This window comes from Alosa sapidissima, chromosome 12 (genome assembly GCF_018492685.1).
Source record: "Alosa sapidissima isolate fAloSap1 chromosome 12, fAloSap1.pri, whole genome shotgun sequence".
Lineage (NCBI taxonomy): Eukaryota > Metazoa > Chordata > Actinopteri > Clupeiformes > Clupeidae > Alosa > Alosa sapidissima.
Window position 1 is genome coordinate 23,358,906 of NC_055968.1, and position 22,994 is coordinate 23,381,899.

General features: G+C 39.8%; 1 protein-coding gene across 2 annotated transcripts; it reads right to left on the reverse strand.

Annotated features, from left to right (window-relative positions):
* Nucleotides 1-1,528: 1,528 nt before the first annotated feature.
* rgs8 (regulator of G protein signaling 8) lies at nt 1,529-22,474 on the reverse strand. 2 transcript variants are annotated; one of them, XM_042057952.1, is made up of 5 exons: nt 22,028-22,474; nt 5,189-5,299; nt 5,002-5,063; nt 2,694-2,860; nt 1,529-2,251 (listed from the first exon to the last, which is right to left on the reverse strand). In XM_042057952.1, the coding sequence occupies exons 2-5, from the start codon at nt 5,287-5,289 to the stop codon at nt 2,057-2,059; spliced, it is 525 nt and encodes a 174-aa protein (XP_041913886.1). In that variant the 5' UTR covers nt 5,290-5,299; nt 22,028-22,474; the 3' UTR covers nt 1,529-2,056. The 2 variants fall into 2 exon arrangements, with proteins under 2 accessions (XP_041913886.1, XP_041913887.1); XM_042057953.1 differs by lacking the exon at nt 22,028-22,474 and adding an exon at nt 8,583-8,618.
* Nucleotides 22,475-22,994: the final 520 nt, after the last annotated feature.

Consider the following 22,994-nt stretch of genomic DNA (forward strand, 5'->3'; position numbering starts at 1 on the left):
TAATGAAATATTTCTCAAACGTTGCCAAAGTCTTTATTGGTAATGAGTTTAAAGTAATAATATTTACATTTGACTAGCATTTAAACATTCCACAGACAGAGCACGCTCTCGCGTTCGCACACACACACACACACACACACACCTGATGATAATATCTACATTCATGGATCAGTGTTTCAGTCTTTACTATGCACCTTAGTCAAGTCTTACATTGAATGCCTTAAGCAAATTGCACACATAATCCATACAATAACATATGCTTGTGGATGCTCTAACTTAAATGTACAAAATTGTTCCATAAATTCATTCTGATTGGTCAGGGGGGCATGGCTATTGACAAAAATAGATATCAAACCTAAATTGAATATTTGAACCAGCCAAAAATAATACTCATGCCACATTGATATTTCAGAAATGTAAATAATGTTTTTTTTTATGAAATGATTAACATTTTACCCCCTCAGTGATCTTACTTCTGCTCAACCCCAGCCATTGATTGAATATTGGTTGACACTATTTATGGGTTGAAGTGTGGTTACAGATTTACAGAACTCTCCAAGGCCTCAAGAGACATACAAGTGAAATCAAAAGGTTGACAAAAATGTAGCCTCTAAAATGTGTATGACTTTTCTTACTCAACCTCTAAGCTCTAACATTAGTGTGTGACTATTTTAACCATCACTGGTTACATTTTAGATTAGATTAGTATGTACTTGACAAGTCACCAGCAGGTACAGGGTGGGCGTTGACAAATGCTAATGATTGTGACCTGCAACATCAAAAATGGTAAACAATCTGTGGCTTATGTGAAATGTGATTTGCAAATTGTTTTAATGAGGTCAACTGTAATGTGAAGTGTAAGAATCTTGAAGGCATTCGAGAAAGCTATGCTGGCTTTCCCCAAGCTAACTGACCTGAATAGCACATAAATGAAAAAAAAAAGGATTTTGGTGTTTAACGGTAGATTTTCTGTCTGGAAACTCAGTATTGATATCTGGTTTGTGCAATCCAGAAAACATGCAGACTGTAGAAATAAACATTGATTGATCGAAGAACATCTGGCTAGGCTACTATATACAGGCACATTGTCTTATTTCATGTAATGGATGATTGTAACATATTTTTCATTTGTATAGGCTCAAGCTATCAATAATTCATTAAGCAAGAAAAATATAGAAAAAGGTAGCCATGAATATAAAAAAACAGAGGAATGTCATTGAAATATCTCCTCAGATGAGGCCTGTCCTTGACTGATGTATGTGTCTGCCAATTAGAAGGGAATGATGGCAGTTCTGTAGCCTGGAGAACCAGACCCAATATGAAAGATTAAGGGTCTGGCCACAAATGACGTAATGGCCCAACTCGAGGGGCGGCACCAAGCACGCATTTGAGAATCTCACTGCACGCAATTGGATAACACTATACGATCGATGTTAACTGACTGATTCCGGACTTCGACGCAATTGGATAGCACTACGTCTGTCATCTGTTTAGCTCGCCCGTGGCCCGCCTATATCAGATACACAGATATGATTGGTTCCCCGCGATGCAAGGGGCAAAAGTTACGTGCATCATTACTCGTTGCCAGAGTCTCTCGCTAAGCAAATGCTTCTGCGAGAACTCTGGATTCCCAGGGTAGACTTTCTGTCCAGTCACCTTCTTTTGAACTCTGTCATTGTGCTCAGAATAGCTTAAAAAGAATAAGCAAAAACATCATATCTGACTAAACTATGAAAGGCTGACCATACCATTAAAAGCAACACATTTAACAAAACCACGTGCATTTTGTTTGCACGTAACCTCTAAAATAAACAGTTACATTTAAATCAGTTGTTCTACTCTAAATGTGAAATCATCCAAAGATTCAGTTCACCTTTTTTCACAAAATGATCGCTAAAAGGTACAATGTATGGTTGTGATGTTTCTTCTCTAAAATAAACTTGTCAGGATTCCATGAAATGCATTTTCAGTACAGTCAACAATTAAATGAACATGGCACATGGATGCTGAATTTTGTTGTCCATCAGTGATATCCATGATACCTTGAAGCTTTTCCTCAAACTGACTTCCTTTGACAGTGTATATGAGTCTTATTAAGCAAGTCTTGATAGAGTTTGGATCGCAGAAATCGTGGATAAGAGTCTTTCTCCATCAGACTATACACTCTGGCTTGCACCAGATTGAGGCTGATTGGAGTTGGCTCTTGAAGACCTAGCTTGGTCTCCTCTCTTGTCCTGAAGTCAATATTTATCTGAAAATAGGCAGAGAAAAGGAAATGTAATATTCACTTGAATAATCTGTAAACTTACTGTGGCAACACTTTACTTGACAGTATCGACATAAGAGTGACATGACACTGTCATGAACACATGACACTGTCATGACATATGAACTCTAACCCTAACCCTTATCCTAACCTCTAACCCTAATCTTAACCCTAACTCTAACCCTAACCCTAATCCTAACCCTAAATTGACAAAAACCGAATGACACTTAATAAAAGAAATGTTGTGTTATGTCATAAACGTTTATGACTTGTTTATAACTATTATTAATTATTATTGTGTCATGTCACTCTTATGTCGATACTGTCAAGTAAAGTGTAACCCTTACTGTTTTCATTCAGTAGAAATAGGAGTGTGAATTTTGAGTGAGTGACTTTCTGGTCTTTTATGTACAATGCCGTAGTGTACCTCTCTTGGTGCCTGAACATCGATGAACTCTTTGTAAATCTTCTCAGCTTTTGACATGAGTTTTGCAGGTGATTTGATCTTTTTATAGTCTTCACATGCCAGCCAGAACTCAATGTTCTCATCGCTGAACTCTGACTTAAGAAAGGTTCTGAAGGCCGTCAAGCCATCTAAAGCAAAACAAACTAATTATTACGCAAATAACAAAAGCAGTCACATGCAACCCTGGAGAACGGAAATGCTCAACATATCATTTTAGATAGGTCCAGATAGGTGGGAAACAGTTGCTTCATTGACTTCAGTGGGATGCGTGGGATTAGTAAAATAACAGGGAAGCCAGCCTACTAGAGCACTAGAACATAAACAAGCTTCCCCCAGTTCCTGAATGAGCTTGTTTTCCTCATTTATCATAATGAGAAATTAGCCTGTCGAGCACCAGTGATAACAAACCTGTCGAGGTCATGTTTTGGTTGAGAAAGGAGGACAGCGTGGTTCCTCCCATAACCATGTTTACCTAGTGACAACACACTACTCCGTGATTTACTCATCATTTCCCATGGAGGAGTGAATGGAAAACTGCCTACAGGGCCTAGCCTTTTGTTATTATGACAACAATTACATGGCAGAAATGTAAAATCACAAAGATTCCCCTTTCCAGTTTGTAACTGGATTCTGGCTCCATTAGAATATATTCCATTCAGAATTTTATGTATACACCAAAGCAGGAAATAGCATAATAGACAGATATATATATATTAATTTTTCATTGATATGGATAAGTCTTGTATAGTGATATTCAACTAAATGTATTTAATGTTTCCGGAGAGCCTTGTGTAAAAGACCTTCAAAGACCTTTACAAGGAGTACCTGAAACAGTACGTATCCAATGGCAATGACAGTGTTTGCAGAGCAGCCTGATTTGATATGATTAAATCACACAGAAATGGGTTGCGCTTGGGGGAAGGGCAGTTTAAATGTGAGGATGTGGCTCCTCGGCAGAATTCAATAAGAGACCAATTGAGAGGTGAGAACAAAGGCTATGTGTTCCTGCTGTGTCACTGGAACAAACAGTTCTACTTGTATCCAATGGCACCTTATACAATAACAGGATTTACCTTTCCTACTCGACACAAAATCCTCAAATCCTCACAATTTTACCTCAGAATCCAGAACATTGCACTTTAAAATACAGAGATGATGGTGTTACAGAGAAAATATGTTTTGCATCCATGTATTATATTTGGGGTACTATAGCTCAAATCAAATCAAATCTGTATTTCTTGCTTAAATGGTATCCACAGAATTTCTAACTCAATGTTTTTATAGATAATTTGCAACTCTAAATCATGAAGCCACTTAGCAGTGTTACAGTAGTTATGAGATTACATTGGTCAGTGTGGCAAGACAATCAAACCTGTAAAACAGTCAATATAAACTGCATATCTAAAATCCTTTTTTTTGTAATAACACAGGCACAACTCTCCTTCCACGAATACCCTTCAATGAGTGCTTCATGTTCCCTGGACCAGAGAGGTTTATTTTTGGTGTTTCATCACAGACCTCTGGTGTGATTTTGATAGAGGGGACATCTACAAGCTGTCCCTGTGGATGGCAATGACAGACCGAGCAAATTAAACCTGTCATTTAGTGTGTGATCTCCAAAGGTGGTCATAACCAACCATCTGACTCACATTGCTGTGAAGAATCCTCCATAACCAAGGGAAAGGCTCTTACATAACAAAACAAAGAGGTGATTTTTTATTCCCTCATGTGTTTTCTTTTAAAGGAATTATCCGGAGTAAAATGCACTTTAGATCAATTTACGGATGATTGGGAGTACATACGTTGAGTTGACATCAAAATCATGTCATTCGGATGTGTTTTGAGAAAGTTCGATTTTACCGTTTTTAGTCAAAACTCGTTAGCCTGGAAGTGACCAGGGCATGTAATGTTGTTTGGAACTGTAGAAGAGATATAAAAATAGCGTTTTGTAGCGGCGAAATTACATGCCCTGGTCACTTCCAGGCTAACGAGCTTTGACTAAAAACGGTAAAATCGAACTTTCTCAAAACACATCCGAATGACATGATTTTGATGTCAACTCAACGTATGTACTCCCAATCATCCGTAAATTGATCTAAAGTGCATTTTACTCCGGATAATTCCTTTAAGTTACAACATAAAGCACCATTAGCCTAAGTGTTCCAGGACAATATGCATTCTCCAGGAAAATGAGGACAACCCAAGGGCCTTGAGACCTATATATCTGTTATGAAAACACATTTTGTAATGTATGTGTATGCCAACTCACACTTGTTAGACAGAAGAATGTCAAATGAATCAGCCCAGCTTGTGACTTCTTCAGTTGATAACCTGAGAGAGAATGAGACCCAGAAGATTACTATTTCCTTGAAAGCACATCAAACTGTAAAAAAATGGTTAAATGTTACGTAATATGTAGATACTGATAATCCTGTCTGATCACACCAGGCACTCACTTTACACATTTAGCCGACCTGTCCTGTGCAGGTGGCAAGAATTCAGAGAAATCATTACAGGAGTCCGACTTATTGGATAGGCAGCCTAGCCTGGTTTTCATGGTGAGTGATCTGAAAGAAGACAGAATAGATATGTACAGTAGGTTTGTTTTTCCCAATGAAATATCAAATGGCATATGGAACCTCTCTCTTTTTGTCTCTACATTTTTTGGGTGACTTGACATATCAGATAGAAAGATAGATAGATATATAGATAGATAGATAGATAGATAGATAGATAGATAGATAGATACTTTATTGATCCCCAAGGGAAAATTCAAGGTCTCAGTAGCAAACAGACATCACACACAACATGCACTTACAGCAGAAAGGGTAAATATAAGTATATACACATAACAAAACTCCACTGTACAATAGAGACAGCAGAAGATAAGACTAACAAAACTAGAAGATAAAACTAACAAAACTAAATACTAAATATACTATATAAATTAAATTAAAAAATCCACAGTGTGCCTGTGGATGATCAAGCATGAGTCGCTTCCAGTGACAGGGCCGGGACTGGCCTGTAGTTCTGTGTGCATGGTAAGGTGCTCAAGAGAGTGAGTGTCATGGTGAAGGTGCAAAAAGCAGTCCAACAGTAGTCTTAACAGTGCAACAGTGCAATAATAAGGTCTAGAGACCAGCATAAATAATATGGACAAATAAGAGAGTAATGTATAATGTAATGTATAATAGAAGGTAATATAAAAACTATGTAAAAAATACGTCAGTGCAAGAATAGGTTGAGGTAATATGGGTTACAGCCATTCAGTATTGTAGCAGAAGCCATTGGTCATGTGTGCTAATATAGCATGAAAAACAGTGTAGCAGTAAAACAGTAGTAAGACACCAGGTTGTGGACAGTAGTAACACAGTAGTAAAACAGTAGTGGGCAGTCAGTACTCAAACATGGAGAGGGTGGAGAGCTTGCAGCTTGCATAAATGCAAAAAAATATGAAAGTGCTAAGCTGTGACTCCAGGGTAACACCTGGGTTTAAGTAATCCCACATCACCACATCTAAGGACATTTGTGACCTGATGTGTGATCATGACCCATCATGTGCAATTTTATATATAGTGCTAAAACAATTGGCAAAAAAATGAAATTGTGAATTGACAAGGTATTAAAACCTCCTAACAGAGCCTGGACCCCCTAGTGTATGTGTGGGTCCATCTGGCTCATCCAGTCAGCATTTTTGACTTCATCCCCAACAATTTTATTCAAACCACAACCCAAATAAAATATAGTGAAAATATAGCATTTCACTTTCACTGAATGTATCTTCCATTCCAACCTAAATAAAAAAATATACCAAAATATATGAATGTCAGCAATCACAGAACATGGTACTTCTTGTCTGTAAGATCCAGCAGTACTGTTACCTAACAGGTTTTCCGAACAACTTTGGTCAGAAGAGGTCATGCATGCCTCAACTACTTACGGCACAAAGAGCTGAGATACACAGTGAGCTCAACAAATCAATTTCAAGCGTAGCCTACAGTACACTCACACAGGGAACATTGCATGAAAATGTTTTGATGAGGTGAAATTGCCACACTGAAAAGGTGCTCATCGCAGAGGAGCAGAACAGGTGCAAAACGGAGAACAGTTGACCCTGTATCTTAATATCATGGAGGAGGGGAACCTTTAAAGATCGCACTGTTTGCTTAAAATTGATAATTCTTTATTTATATTTGTCTAAATTTGTTTTGTTCACTGTGCATTGTGCATTTGTCCTGCTAAACCCCTACCAGGGGATGCACACTTGAATAGTACTTGACTCTGCAGTTTAATTCATGACCATTCTTTTAATATTGGTGAAGAATGGTACTGGGATTTCAGAGGAAATGTAGTGCATACTACTGAGTGTTAGCAGGCCATCCTTACACCGATAGTCAGAAATTCTGTCAAAGAATTTAAAAATTGATGCAACTCAAAATTATACATTATGATACATCATTATTATTTTGTCACCCTTGTACAAGGCAAAACCATCAACTAACATATTTAGTTGATTTAGTTTAATACAGTATTGTTTGTCCTTTTTTTTTTTAAATCTGGTGCAGCACAAAGAATGCTATGGATAAAATCTAATTTTATTTCTATATTGTGTAGGCAGTCTTTAAACTGTGGTACTGGGGGACTTAAAATGGTGGGAAGCTGGATGGAGAGAGAATCTGGATGTTCTCATTATGATGCTCAGAGGGATATATATATACCAAGTTTTAGTCACATGGATGAATAAAGCTTTTTTCGCCTGCATTTAGCTATTTCTGAGGTTTATTGTGTCCCATTATTATATTCCATATAAAAAAAAACATATTTGCATCTGGAACATATATATATATATATATATATATATATTATTATATAAGCATGACTCAGCACATATAGATATTTAATCAGATAAAAATAAATCCAGCCAGCGACAACATCATGCGTGTTTCGATGGTGCCTATATACTTCTTTTGCTTTCGGCTCTGGAGGCAGCACCCGGCACAGACACGTGCCATACTATTTATAAAATCCTCTGACAAATCCTTGTAGTCAGGAAGATGTCAGTTCATGTAGAGGCAGCCATGCAGAAGAAAAGAGGTCCTGGAGGGGTTGCTATAAAAAGGTCCTGAAATTTCTCACCCCATAAAATCTGGGAAGCCTCATGAAAAATTTAGAATAGTTTAGCATTCCCCCGTCTTTTCCATTTTTTTTTATGTCTAAAGCCTGGCTGTCTGCAAGATGATAATTGTGAATTCTCTTTGATGTGGAATTTCGCATTGCAGATGCTTTACATCACGCTGGATGCTCACTTATTGGTTTCGCTCTACTTTTCATAGAGTGTTCCAGACGCAAATATGTTTTTTTTATATGGAATATAATAATGGGATACAATAAACCTCAGAAATAGCTAAATGCAAGCGAAAAAAGCTTTATTCATCCATGTGACTAAAACTTGGTATAGAAGCAATTATTGTATTTTATAGTGACCCAAATTCATGCTGTGTTAACCTTAAACAAATGGAATTACATATGGCCTTTAGAGACATTGTAATAGCTGTACCATTGCATGAAGGCATAAATGTCACATCCTTGTGTGTGGATATTAATTAATTTAATGTGACAGGAAAGTGCACTGCACTTCCTCATTGGTAAGCACCCCATTGGCACCACCTCTACATCTCCACTGCCCACAGTCAATGTGTCGAGCCATCTGAGCTCCAACTCTTGATGTGGTTATTTTTACATGCAAAAGTGCCATGTTCCCATCTCCTCTCCTTTAGCGAGCCACAGTGTGGCATCCACTTTTCTAAACGATATGCTTGGAGAGTAAAAAAAAATAGGGGCCAAAAATACCTTCAGCTGAACTTTTCCCTGTTGCTTTGTCACGGTCACAGCAGTCCACACTTAAAGTCTCAGCTCCTAGCTGGTTGTGACAGCGTGGGAGGTAAAGTCTGGCCATGTCTCCCCCTGTAGGCTGTGCTGCGCTCTATATTTAACTTGACCTCTGGGCCGTGAGGTGTTTGGAGCAATCTGCAGCACCTTTATCTGCAATAATATTTGCCTCATGCTCGTATTATCTCAGCAAAGGTCAGTGTGTTTTATTTAGCTGCTCAGGACATGAAAGGATTATTGTTTCATGGTGCCCTGATTCTGTATGTGTGACTAGTGCAGTTTATACAACATGTCTGCAACTACATGGCCCAAAAAATACTGCAATCAATTGTCTGCTGTAGTGACCCCCTTTTTTCACACTGGCAACAATTATACATTACAACAACAACAATTATATAGAAATTATTATGAATACACAACCAACTTATAATCGATGGAAGAAAATGTTTCTATTGTGTCCCAATATTTTCTTAATTTCAGCCTGTGCTCACGTAGACATTCATGAGTGGATGTTGTGGATGCAGCTGTGTATGAACACCATCGCAACTCTGTCGTTCCACCCCTGCACTCAAAGATGAATGAATGTAAATTAAAAAACGTAATGATAAGTAAAATGCTCTGTTGGAGGGTGTTCAGGTATGAACATGGAGGGTCAATCTAGTCAAACTAATGCAAAATGTTGACAACCGCAAAATGAACGACTCAACGACTACTCTTGACCAGTAGTTCCAACCACCAAACTTTCCACCCATATTTGCGATTGAGTGTTCAAACTACCGTTCTGAATGCGTTTTTTAAAAATCCGATACTGCATAGCGCAGTCCACCTCATCGAAATCACAGAATTCATAGTTTACCCCCTTCTTATTTTACCACTACATCCCAGGATATAGCCTACAGACTGAAAGAGATACAGAGACAGTTTCTATCCACAAGCCATCAGAATGCTGAACCTGCCATACTCTTCCTCATACCTAATCTCATCAACCTCACACCTCTCTCTTTTTGCCTCTCATACACACATAAACACACACACACACAGGTACACACTCTCCCCCACACATCCCATTACCCCCCACCCCCGTTGCTAAACTTATTGTGCGTCCTCAGGATGTAGTCCCGAGTCCATGTGACAAGTTTGGTGTTGATACGAGAAAGTGTTGCTAACTAGAGTTCCCCTAGAGGCCAAAGGTCGCTACATTTATTGTGTGTCCTCAGGATGTGGTCCACAGTCCATGAACCAAGTTTGGTTTCAATATGTGAAAGCATTGCTGAGATATGAGCAAACCTTATGTAACTCTAGCACCCCCCTAGTGGTCGAAGGTCACCACATTTTTTGTGTGTCCTCAGGATGTGGTCCCGAGTCCATGTATCAAGTTTGGTGTTGATACGTGAAAGCATTCATATGAGCTAATATTCTGTAATTCTAGCACCTCCATAGTAGTTGAAGGCCACCAAATTTGTTGTGTGTCCTCAGGATGGGTACCCAAGTCCATATACCAAGTTTGGTTTCTATAAGTGAAAGCGTTGCTGAGATATGAGCCTACTTCCTGTGATTATAGCGCCCCCATAATGGTCAAAATTTACCAAATTTCTTGGGCCTCCTCCTAATTCGGTCCTGAGCCCACGTACTAAGTTTGGTCTTGATATGTGAAAGCCTTGCTGATATTTAAGTCCACTTCCTGTTTGGCAGCTTTGCCACCAATTTCGATTGGCTATGACGGGCAAATGCTTTGGAATATCAATATGCAATGGAATAACTTGTGTGAGGCATGGTCTGAAGATTATCTACACCAAGTTTCGTGAAAATCGGATAAACTTTGTAACCTGTGAAAACTTTTTATAGTTCTTGATGAAATCCAATATGGCCGCCGGATCAATTAAGTTGACATCACAAATTGGGATGTGTCGGCCTTAGGACCTCCCACAGTATTAACAGACACCACTAGTAAGTTTTAATTCCAAACACATCAACTGTTAGCGCCCCCTATACTGTAGGTCTAAGGTAACCACATTTCCTGAGCCTCTTCCTAATTGGATCCTGTACCTACAGGTTAAGAACAAAATTATTCATACCCCTGGCAAAAATTGATTTAATGTTGATTTTCTCTTGACCAGGGCTCCGAACCGGTTCAAGGAACGAAAACGAAAAACGAAAACGAACGGAATTTTACGGAATTTTACGAGGAGCGGAAATGGAAACGAAAACAAAATTGTCTTCAACTGTTCCGGAACAGAAACGTTATTCTGAAATCCACAAAACCGGTTAATAACGTTTTTTTTTTGTTCTCTATATATTTTATAAAATTTCACAAAAGCATATCCTATGTCAGAGAGACTATTTGCGGTTGTGCGAAAAACAAGCCCGCATCTACACTGTTAATGTGAGCTAACAAGCCGCTATGTAGCCAACTACTGTAGGCGAACAGCCTAATAATTTGATTTCTGCAGTTTGAGAAAAAAAAAAAAAACGAATAAATGGACCTTTGGTCCAAATGTGTATATTTTGTCTTGCTGTTGTAATGTAACCTATCCATCTGCCACTTCGGATCTTAGGCCAGCTCGTAGCGTAGGCTACTGAAACTGATTTGGAAATTGTTTGTAGCTTATGCGTAATAGCCTATTTTGCTTGTCCACGCCTTGTCGTTTTAAAGTCGGGATTTGAAATGTTTGCGCAATTATAGCCTATTCTATGTAGAAGAGTTAAACGGGAAATTTGAGATAGGCCTTGTCAGCAACAGACAGGTTCGTTTATAAACAGGGTTGGAATTATAGCACAACCCTTTGAAGATCTCCATATGGATAAAACTTAGGCTACAACGTATCCAGAAATATTTTTGATAAGAAATTATTTATAGGCATAGGTTAGGCCTACAGTAAGTCTGTAGGCTATGGGATGGATAGCCCATCTGAATGTTTTTGGATGCCGCCTGTGATTTATTATTTTTGGGCATAGCTACGGTATAGGCTAAATCAAGGGGGAAATAATGAGTACGTCTATTCTAAGGTAAAGTCCACAAAAATAGACTTGATAGGCCCGCCAAACACTGCCGGAACTTTAAGAACGAACGATATTTTGCGTTCCGAACCGGTTCAGGACCGATATGTTGGTGGCGGAACGCATGCAAGAACGAAAACGTTAAACATAGGCCTACCTGAACTGTTCGGAACGGAACGTTTGAAAAATAATTTAGTTTTCAAGCCCTGCTCTTGACCAATATGTTTGCTCTGACTGAAAATGACACTGCCACATGCCCATAGGTTGTAAGACAATGTGGTAGAAACATGGAATCAAAAAAATAAGCGTTTTTATGTTTTTTAACATTTTTATGAAAAATGACATGTACACAATTATTCATACCCTTTTAAAATAATCACTGGAAACATCTTTATTTGCAATCAAAGCTCTCAATATGATTCTTATAATATGTACCAAGCCGCTCCATTTCTCCACAATGATGAGTGTTTGAGTCAAAACTGAGTTTTTCAGTTTTTCTCTGGCTACAAGACATGCCATAACCTGCAAACAGTCAACAGATCAATATGCTGACCAGGGGCGGAGCCAGACATTTGAAACATTGGGGGCTTAGCCCAGTGTCACACACAGGAAGGCTAGAGGAGTCCGGGGGCATGTACCCCCGGCAGAAAATTTTGAAAAATAACCCCTTAAATAATGACTTCTAGTGAATTCTGTGTAAACTAATGGACACATTGAGACTTTAAAAATGTGAGACTCAAGGTATATCTGACTGGCACTTTGGGTCTTTCAAAAGGGGTCTATAGGCATAGCCTATCTGATCAGCAGGCACTTAGTAAATTAAGCATTTTTTATGAGTTATGGTTTGTATATTATAGGCTAGTATACTATGCTGAGATAACCCTGATGGGATGCTACCTTGTCTCAATACATTTTTACTTTGAACTCTGGCAAAAGTAGCCTTATGGTCAGGTTTAGCACAGCCCCACACATTGTGAACCCACTTGTTATAATGTTCAATGGAACACATGAAGCTACGTTTAATTCAGGGCTTAAAGGAACCATACAGTATGTAAGATTGTGGCCAAAACTGGTACTGCAATCACTTTCAAATTACTGTAGAGCGGTGTATCCCCTCCCCCTCCCCCCTGACTCGAGGTTGCCAACCCACATGCCAAAACACTACTGACTTCGTGATTAGTAGATAGGTGGAGGGTGGCGCATCAGGCCAAAACACAACATGACAAAACACAACATCAACATCAGTTAAGGGCTGCAACTTCACTTTTTAAATGACAATATCCTGGCCGGTCTACTATTGTCAGTGATATAAGTATTTGAAATGAACATGATTTCTTAATGTCTAGTGACATATCAGGGCCATTTTATGTTTAATTGAAATACATTTCTTACATACGGTTCCTTTAAAGCTCATTTTTCAAAATGGGGGGAATTCTCCCCTTCAGTGCTTCACATAGGGGGACTAATTCAGTTGGGGAGGGGTGGGATACATATACATTTTACAAACTGAAATCGCATTTTCCTTATAGGCCTTACAGGCGTCAATGAGAGAACACTTACACTTACATGATTTTGGTTTCGATTTTCTAATTGGAGTAAGTCTTTGTGACAACACTTCATGATACATTTGATAATGTTTGATCGTTGTTTTGGTACTATGAAGCATCTTTTACGTAATTAATGCGCACTCTAGAAAGTGAAAGTAGCCTAACCTAGGCCTATATGCACTGTGTCTGAGCTGTGTCAAAGTTTTTTTTTTTTTTTTCCCCCGTCATCTACTTCCTGAATTTTTGGTCAACGATACCCGGGACACCAAACCACCGGGCACATGAAATTTGGTGGGTATGTAGCCCCACTAGACTTTTACGGAAAAATTTCGTTTGGTCCCCGGGGGCCACTCCCCTCCGCGATGGGCCCCCCGAAACCCAAAAAATGCAGTTTTTCCTAAATAACTACCTGAACCGTGGCACTGAGGATGAAGAAATTTTTATGGTATGTTGGTCTCAAGGGCCCACATCAACCTAGCCTTATGTTAATAATAATATAATAATATAATATAATAATTATAAGTTATGTGTACATTTAGTGACTGTACACTCATTGGCCTGTAGATGGTGGTGCACACATATACACACGCACACACACACACAGGCACGCACATCAGTATCGGCAATTACAACGGGCGATACATAATTACAAATTCAGCAGGATTAAAGGAAAACCAAATATTCATCATAATAATAATTTGGCTGCATTTCCAGTATTGGCGTCACATAGTCGTTTGTCCACCAGATGGTGCATTGTTGCAGTGAGACGTAATTTTGTTGGAAGTTAATCTAAAGTGGGTTGGAAAGACACTATGCTTCCTACAAGGACAGACTGTAGTTTACCGCAGAGAACGTCTAATAAGGGTAGGATGATTTCTGCATGACATGTAACTCCCATTTCTTCTTGAAGCCGAAATGAATCTGAGAATGTTTATCGGACATGCTTGGTTTTTACCGCAGGTAGGCTACGTTAATCTAAAGTTATATCAATAACCTAGAGTAGGTAAAATAATGTTACCGTTAGCATTGGTTGAGTGATGGAGGCCAATTTGATTATTGATGTATTTGTAGAAAACCATGCGGTTATAGGCTACCAAAAAAATTGATAACAGCACTAATTGCATCTTTCGACTGTCATCTCATTTGCTTATGACCATAACCTAGGCTACTAACAGGAGGTAAGTGAGTTAGCCACAACACGTTCGCTACGTGATGGTTTTCTAATGGAAAATATATAGGCTACCTGAAAGATAACCTGTCTATGATGCATCCTAAACACCTGGCTGAGACATTTAGCTCAAAGTCTCAAAAAGCATCTGAGTCAACGTTCATTCCCAAACACCCATATAGGCTACTTCAATCCTCTATTTTCAAAGGTGATTCAAGTAAGGAAGAGCATGGCTCAAAGTAAAGTAACTAGGACTGAAACTACAGAAATTTCTAAGTGAATAATTTGTGTCAACTCGCCGCAATGTAGATTTATTAACGCACCCGTGATCTACATTAGCCTGGCTAGCGCCACCACTTCTCAATGAGACGTGATCTGGGAACCAAACGTTCATTTTCTCGTATTTGAAAAAAATGCCCAGATCCGTTTATTGGGTGCCACGGATGTCTATCAAATGCGTCTGTGCATAGCTCATCATCGTCTTGCTTTCCCCCCTGTTCTGTGATTGGTTCCCTATCTATCTATGCCTAGTGACAATTTATGTTGTGTAATAGGCCTAGCATAGGGCCAAACTTATATAGCTTATAGTTTGTTAACAGTCACGGTTTTGTCATAACTCCCTCTATGCATTTTTGCATTTAGAATAGCTCTGAAACCCGGGGGCGAACAGATCAGCTTCTCTAATACAGGGTAGGACTACGTTTTGACAAGCATACAAATTCACCTTGTTCTTGCCCCATCTGAAATGACTTCTCTACTTTTGCTGCCTCCATCCTTTCTGTATTTGTTGTGTAAAAAAAACGTTGTATATGATGGCACTGAAGTCTTAAGTTAGTGAATTGGCTAACAGTGTTAGTTGGTAACCAAATAGCCTGCACATTGCGCTACACGCTGTGTAGGCTACGTGCATTCTCTCTCCTGCTGATTTGCGTTCAGTAGCCAAGTGCGTAATATTGCAAAAGTTGAAAAAATAAATGTGTTTATTGTAGCCTACAGAAAATAAATAGCCTATCATACTATCAGTTAATTGCCTACAGTGCAGTGAAGAGTTTGAAGAGTAAAGTTATAGGGCAACTTGAAGTTTTATGAAAATAATTTACGAACCAGAACATAAAGACCATGAAGCTTCTATTTCTTGCAGCTGTTAAAACACCTGCTAGATAGTTTAAATACCCACCAACATTCGTTTTTGCAGTACAGATTATTTCTAAAAGTTATTTGTCTACTACTGGCTGATTTATCAAACGAGTGCTTTCTCGTTCGTCCTCCGCAAACTACAGGTGTTTCGGTAGAGAGCCATTGAATAAGCGATGCCAAGCAATTTCTGTAACACTTTTTGTGACATTCAGCAAATATCTCCTCATTTAATGTAAGTTCCTTCGGACAATAGGCCTACGTTCTAGGCTACTCTACGTGCAGTTGTCCTCCATCTCAGTTGCATCAGTTTTCTAATTTTGAAGGTTCTAAAACATTATTATGCTTCACTGAATCCTTCTCGTTTTCTTTCATTTGTCCAGCTAACTTTTCCATTGAACCTAGCCATTTATGATGGATTACACACTCGACATTCTGAAATGTCGGGCACGATCAAGGCCAAATTAAGTTATCACGCAGCCACTGTGTCAGCAGCATCAGTGCTGACGTTGACGGTGCGTTTCTGATGTCAGATTATTATGTAGGCTATCTAGCCTACTAGACTGTTCTCACATTGCAGCACTTTACTTAAATGAAGTAGCATTAATCAATATGAGGGGCAGAGGGGGATAAATGTTGTTCCCCCCGACGATAAAAATAATTTAGCAGAGGTAGGGATAGGAAAACCAGAGGGGGGGAAATCCTCACCATCCCCCCCTACAAATCGCACCCTGCATAGGCCTAATCAAAGCTTGCTCAAAAAAAGTTGGTCGCTCTATATCCTGCAGGCGGTTGCACTAGTTGAACGTAAGATCCATCTTAGATTAGTTCTAACGTAAACTGGCACTACGTTGAAGTTTACGAGCTACTAAAATGTATCGGGTTACACCACTCTAAATAGTTTCAACGTAACACCAGAGAATCCGTAGACGGGCTCTGGCAACAGTTATGACTTAAACTAGATGTACCGCAGAGCGTTACAAAATATGACCGCCGCCCAGTCCAACACATTTTTTCCACAAAAAGAAATCACGCTGAAAGGCCTATATGATTCTAACTGTCTCACTAAATTGCATTATCCACACTCAATTCTCACTGGTATCTGCTAGACAACAAGTACCAAAACATGATTAGTTCATAGATTTAACATGTAAAATTCATTTTATACAACCCCACCTCCATCTTGCCTGTTCATAATTCTGAGAAATTCTTGATTGTTTGTGTTATGTTTATGTTATGTGTGTGGGTGTGTGTGTGTGTGCGTGTGCGTGCTTGTGTGTGCGCCTGCGTATGTGCCTGTGCATGCAAGCGTACATATGTCTACTGTGTGAGTATGTGTCATACATATGATTACTGTGAATGTATGTGTGTGTGTGTGTGTGTATCTGTTTGTGCACATGTGTGCACATGAAATGGGTTAACATGACCCCTGGAGGCAAAGATACGGGAAAAAAATGGTCATCCTAGGCCCTACAGTTCTCAAGATATTCACAGAAAACTGTGTCTGCCCTACCCTCCTTTCGGGGGGTCCAGTCCAGCGGGGGGCTACAGATCAAAACGAAAAATGACGGTTCCATGCTATCCATGTGGGGGTACATGCCCACCAAGTTTCGTGTACCCCGGTCTTTCAGTGTCCCGGGAATCATTGACGGAAATTTGGGCATGCGAAAAAGAAATAGGCTACCAAAATACAAATAGGCTACCAAATAGCTACCTATCATTACCACACAAAGCATACATTTCATTGCTGTGGATTGATCTGTTATCAGAAATTTCATTAGCCATATTTGAAAGAGTGTTTACGTTACCGTTACCTTCACTAACGTTAACGTTATCCACTGCGGTAGCCTACGTTAGTCCAAGTGGTGGCTGAAATATTCCCAAATACAGTGTTATTTTATTCCATACAACAAAGTAATTGCGGAGGTCAAACCTAAATGTGGCTTTATCATACAGCATTACAGTGAACGTTAACGTTGCCCAGAACACTGAACAGTTTTTTTTTCCTTGCGCCTGCCTTTACTAACATGCAAGTTCACCATCGTTCCTCCCCTTTCTCGTTCCGTGAACCTCTGGAGTCGTGAGTTAAGACTTTTTTTTTTTTAACTGTTCCTATGGTGTTGAGCAACTACAATTCCTGTTAATCCTACAATTTTACATTATAATTTATTTAAAGTGAATAAATTGTAATGGAAAAAAAAAAAAGTAAATCGTAAGTGGAAGTGCATCTGTCAATTCATTGAATGTTCAAAGTATTATGAATCTTTATTTAGAGAAAAATACACATTGGTTGGCCTATTCATGAGCATACATCAGCAATTACACATGTTTAGGGGAATAGGGCATTATTAATATACCATGTAAGGTTGTATGTGCTAGAAATGGGTAAACCACTATCAGTGAGTCTGCCCGTGAGGTGGGGGCACCGACGCGCCAGGCAGTATCCCACATTGTCCCTCAGAAACATACCCTTTGTCCCCCCTTGGGCTTATTAGCAGGTGGTCACCCTAATGAACAGTCTAGCAACGCATTTCATGAAGGCCCTTTTGGACATGTCAGTTATTTGCACCACTGGGTAAAACAGCATTTTGTTTTAGACTACTGGTATTTCATTTGTGCATTGACAATAAAGCTGAATATTATATGAACTAGATGACTAAACTTATGCATATGTAGAAGAAAAAAACATTCACAAAAATCCATGACATGACCTCTCTTCTTGATAGCTGTTGAAAACTGCATGGAACTGACAGGGATTGTTTTGTTTAATAATAAATAAATAAATACATTATACCTTCTGCTTTTCCCAAATACAATGTAGCCTACAGGTGTACCTTTCATCAGTCCAGTTGCAATGGATGGACTGTGATGAACTGCCCTACTTGTGATTGTTTAGATATTTTAAAGGTTTTATAACAATGCTACAAATTTTTTGGCAAGTGCTACAAATCTATTCACCTTTGCAGCGCCAGTAGGCTACTTTGTGTGCGGCCCGCAAACACACATTCCAAACAAGCATACACAAAAGTTTCAAGAGTGGGGGATGGAGTAGAAGATGGAGACAAATTCATTAATATGATTTATTTTCGCGGAATGTAGAGGACTGAGCGGCAGTCATATTTTATACCGCTATGCGGTACATCTAGTTTTCATAATATTGGTTCAGTGAACACATACCACCGTCAGTTTGTTCGTTAACAGAAATGTTGTGAATATGACGTTCAGTCGTTCAGTCATAAGTTTTCTCGCAAACACCACCTACTTGTGGAAGAAGATAGTGCAGTGGTCACAGACATGGGTTAGCATGTGGGAGACCAGGGTTCAATTCCTGTGTGGTGCATTTTGGCAGAGTGAGTGTGCATGTGTACCAACGTCTCTGGAGAGAAGGCGCGCAATTTGAACAAGAAATCGGTTCTCAAACGGAAGTTTTGATTGCAACAATTAGCTAGTTCATGCACCAGGGTGTAAATAGCATACAGTACAATATACACCAAGGTACGAATAGCATCCACTTCTAACTATACATTGATACATTGATCAGTCATACACTGATATTTGTACCAGACGGGGTATTACTGGAACACATTGCTGTGTACACCGGGGTACGAATAGCATACATTGATATTTGTACCAGACGGGGTACTAAAAGAACACATTGCTGTTTGCACTGGGGTACGAATAGCATACATTGATATTTGTACCAGACGGGGTACTAACAGAACACATTGCTGTGTGCACCGGGGTACGAATAGCATACATTGATATTTGTACCAGACGGGGTACTAATAGGAAACATTGCTGTGTGCACCGGGGTACGAATAGAATTCACTTCTTATTGCACCAGGGTACGAATAACATACACTGCTAATTGTACCAGGGGTGCAAATAGCCTTACCCTAAAGTTCTCAAGAAACTTGAGGCTGGTATGAGGGAGTGTATTGTGTGTGTGAGCAACCTACAAGTTACTCATCTTCCTGAATGTCAATATTATGATCACAAAAAGTTATTCATTTATTAATAAAGTATTAAATTATTAATTAAATAAAAAATTCAACGTGTTGCTTTAGGCAATATGGGGCAACTTGTTGCAGGGCAAGCACATAACCAGTTCCATGTGTTCGAATTGGATGAAAGTTCTCAGAAACTTGAGGTTGGTGTGAGGGAGTATATATTGTGTGAGCACCCGTACGACATGGAGGAAAGGAGGAATGTTTCACAGCTAATCACAGGGTAACTGGCAACATGATTGGGTTTAAAAAGAATGTTCCAGAGAGGCAGAGTCTCTTAGAAGTAAATATGTAGGGGTATTCATCACTTTGTGTAAACCTGTGTGAAACAATGTAATTTAATGCTTCTTAACATGAAATTGTGAAGTATTTGGGGAATTCATAATCTACAGTACATAATATCATGAAAATATTCAGAGAATCCAGAATAATTGTATGGGCTCATGAAAACTTCTGATAGCTATTGTCTACGAGCACAGTTTGACACTCAATTCAGAAATGCTAGTGTGAACTTTACCATACAATAGCCACAATTGTATTTAAACATGATGCAGAAATACCACCGTCTTATCTGGGCCTGAACTTGTTTAAAATGGACTGAGGTAGTGAGAAAAGGTCCTGTGGTTAGACCTATCAAAATGTGCAATTCTTTTTGGAAATCATGAACTCATCTGGGCTAAAGAGGAGAGGGCATATCCAAGTATCCAACCTATTAAATTAGTTTTAGTGCTCAGTTCGAAACCCAACATCTATGACGGTGTGGAGATGCATTAGCGCCTACAGCATGGGCATCTTGCACATCTGGCAAGGCACAATCAATTCTGAATGATGTATGCAGGTTTGGAGCAACATACTGTATACTGCCATCAAGGCAATGTCTTTTCCAGGGAAGACCTTGAATATTTCAGGAATAAAATACCAAAATGAATTTTGCACATATTTAAACATTTGATATGTTGTCTATGTCCGTTTTGCTACTAAATATGGGTTTATGAGACTTTTTATTTGACATCCCAACTTTTTTCTGATTTGAGGATGTACAAATGATGTTTGTTAAAACCCCTTACTGTCCCTCAGATCCTGCAGACTGGGCCTTTTGTGTGCCAGAATTTAGACTATCAATTAGGAGTGACCAATCATACGCAGTCAGATTACCTAAGCTCTGAAACAGCCTCCATCAGTGTCAGCTTTTAGCGTTTTTTTTTTTTTTTTTTTTTTTTTTTTACAAAATCGCCCTCCTGGTTCCATTTATATCCCTGCTTATTTTATTTGATATTTATTATTACTATTATTATCTTGTGGATAATTGTGGATATTATTATCTTGTCAACTAGACTGGTCAATGTTTGTGCTGTACACTAATGTTTTACAGAGGGATGTAATTTCGATCACATTGCATTTTCAAGACACACAGATGGAATGAATAGCTACAGCTGAGTCCTACATGGCAGAGTTTCCAGAATCACACAAGCCAGATAGCACTATTGCTATGGCAACATGAAATATTGAGGTACTGGGGTAGTGAAAAGCAGTGTTTTCAGTGTGAAGCTACAAAAATGCAGTTCAGTTCTGCAATTTACCTCAATGCATTTAATACAACTACTCTGAAATGGAAAGTCTACAGAGATTTGATTTTAGAGTGGAGTGCCATGTTGGGGTAGGCTGTGTTGATAGCTATCAAATGAAAGTGGAGGTTGAGGGCTTCAACCTGGCTGGTACTGATAGAAAAGCAGTGGTAGGTAGGTGGCATGTGTGGGGGCTTCAAAGTCACCTCACATCTCTCCCCACTTCCTCATGATGACATTTAAGTGCCCCAGAATCCCTATGGGTGATTACTGGGGGAGTTTACAGGAAGTGAGACCTTGCAACAACAAAAGCATGCACACTCACTCATTCACACACGCGCACACACACACATACATTCACACGCACACACACACACACACAATGCAGTGTGTAGTGCTGTGTACTTTATACACACGAGTACAGATGCACACATGTAAATGATGCACATGCACAGATGGTCACTTACACATGCGCATCCACATGTTTACATGCATGTAAACAAAGAGCCTGGGCACAAAGTGTTCATGCATTTTGCATGCACAACAGACATACACATCAGATTAAGATTAAGATTAAGATAGAGGGAGCATATGATGCATGTGATCGAAAAAGCTCAAGATAATATCACCTAAGTATAATCTCATATCATATCTCAAAGCCATAAGCGATGCTGCTGTTTTTGCACTCAACACATTATGAGAAATCAATCTGAATGATGAAAGGTTTAAAGTACGAGATCTCACTGCATAACCCTTTTACTGCCCATAGCATTACATCCTAGGGCTACATCACAAGCATTTCATACATGAGAGAGGAGAGATCTTACAAGGCAGATGGCGAGAGTGGCTCTGAATTATAAACAACACTGGTGCAACTGAGAGTAAGCAACTGAGTGAGTGAGTGAGCGAGCAAGCAAGCAGCACGAGAGCTTGCCTGTTGAGAGCTTATGCAACAAAATCAGAGTGAATATGAATATGGAGACTTTACCTTCAGTGCGTACAGCCCGGGGAACAGGTGCAAGGTGGGTCTCGGCAGATGTCGGCTGGGAGCAGGAGGCAGAAGCTGCTCGCTCGGCTGTTCCACCCAGCAGCGGTTTAGAGGGCTTTTTTTTTTCCTCTCTTGCGCAGAGCTATCTGTTGTTGCCCGGGAGTGGGAATCAGTACACACGCTGCTCGCATCGGTGTGATAGTGTGAGGGAGCGTGGGATAGGGAGAGAGTGAGAGAGAGGGAGAAGGGGGGCGAACAGCAGGGAAGCAGAGATGCTTAACCAACACACGATTGCTCGCGACGCGTCCCCAAGAGCAGTACCATGGCAGCAGCCAATATGGAAATGTCAGGGGAGCTTGCATTGTGTTAATATCCCATGCAAAGGGGATGACAATAGGGATGCTTTGCAGGTGTGCCTGGGGTTTGTTCAGCACAGCGCAGGGAGAGGTGGCTTGGCGAAGGAGGGAAAAAAGAGTGTGAATGAATCATCAAAGCCCCTCTTTTATCCCGCTCTCCTCCAGCTTGCAGCCGGGATGGCCCTTATCACAGGGACACGAATGAGGACATGCTGTCCTCAATTAGGTCCTGGCGTCAGTGCGGTAACAGCAGCAGTGGCTGGGGGAGCAGGCCCACCAATGCACGGCTTAACTCGGTGTCGCCGAGCTCTGATCCCCCACCCCACCCCAGAACACGCGCTCTAATTCTGCGGCTACAACTCACACACGCTTACACGTGATACCAGCCGTCCTCTCTTCTGTCAAGTCATATGGAGTGGACGTGGCAGAATTAATCTGATCTTTTCTTTTTTTCCCAGGGAGATTTGCTCCTTTCCTTATGTTGACTTTTGATATTCTCTGTGTAAAACCATGTCTCCTCTTTCACACCTTTGACCAGGGGTGCTGAATAACAAAAATAATGGATGTCTGACGATTTCTCTCCCCCCTCCCCTGGACATGTTTAGGATTTT

Bases quoted from the DNA above. Each gene is read 5' to 3' on its own strand.
- rgs8 (XM_042057952.1), bottom strand. From the start codon at position 5,289: ATGAAAACCAGGCTAGGCTGCCTATCCAATAAGTCGGACTCCTGTAAT. The intron at 5,064-5,188 runs GTGAGTGCCTGG...ATTCTCTCTCAG, and splicing joins AGGTCGGCTAAATGTGTAAA to GTTATCAACTGAAGAAGTCA. The intron at 2,861-5,001 runs GTGAGTTGGCAT...GTTTTGCTTTAG, and splicing joins CATTCTTCTGTCTAACAAGT to ATGGCTTGACGGCCTTCAGA.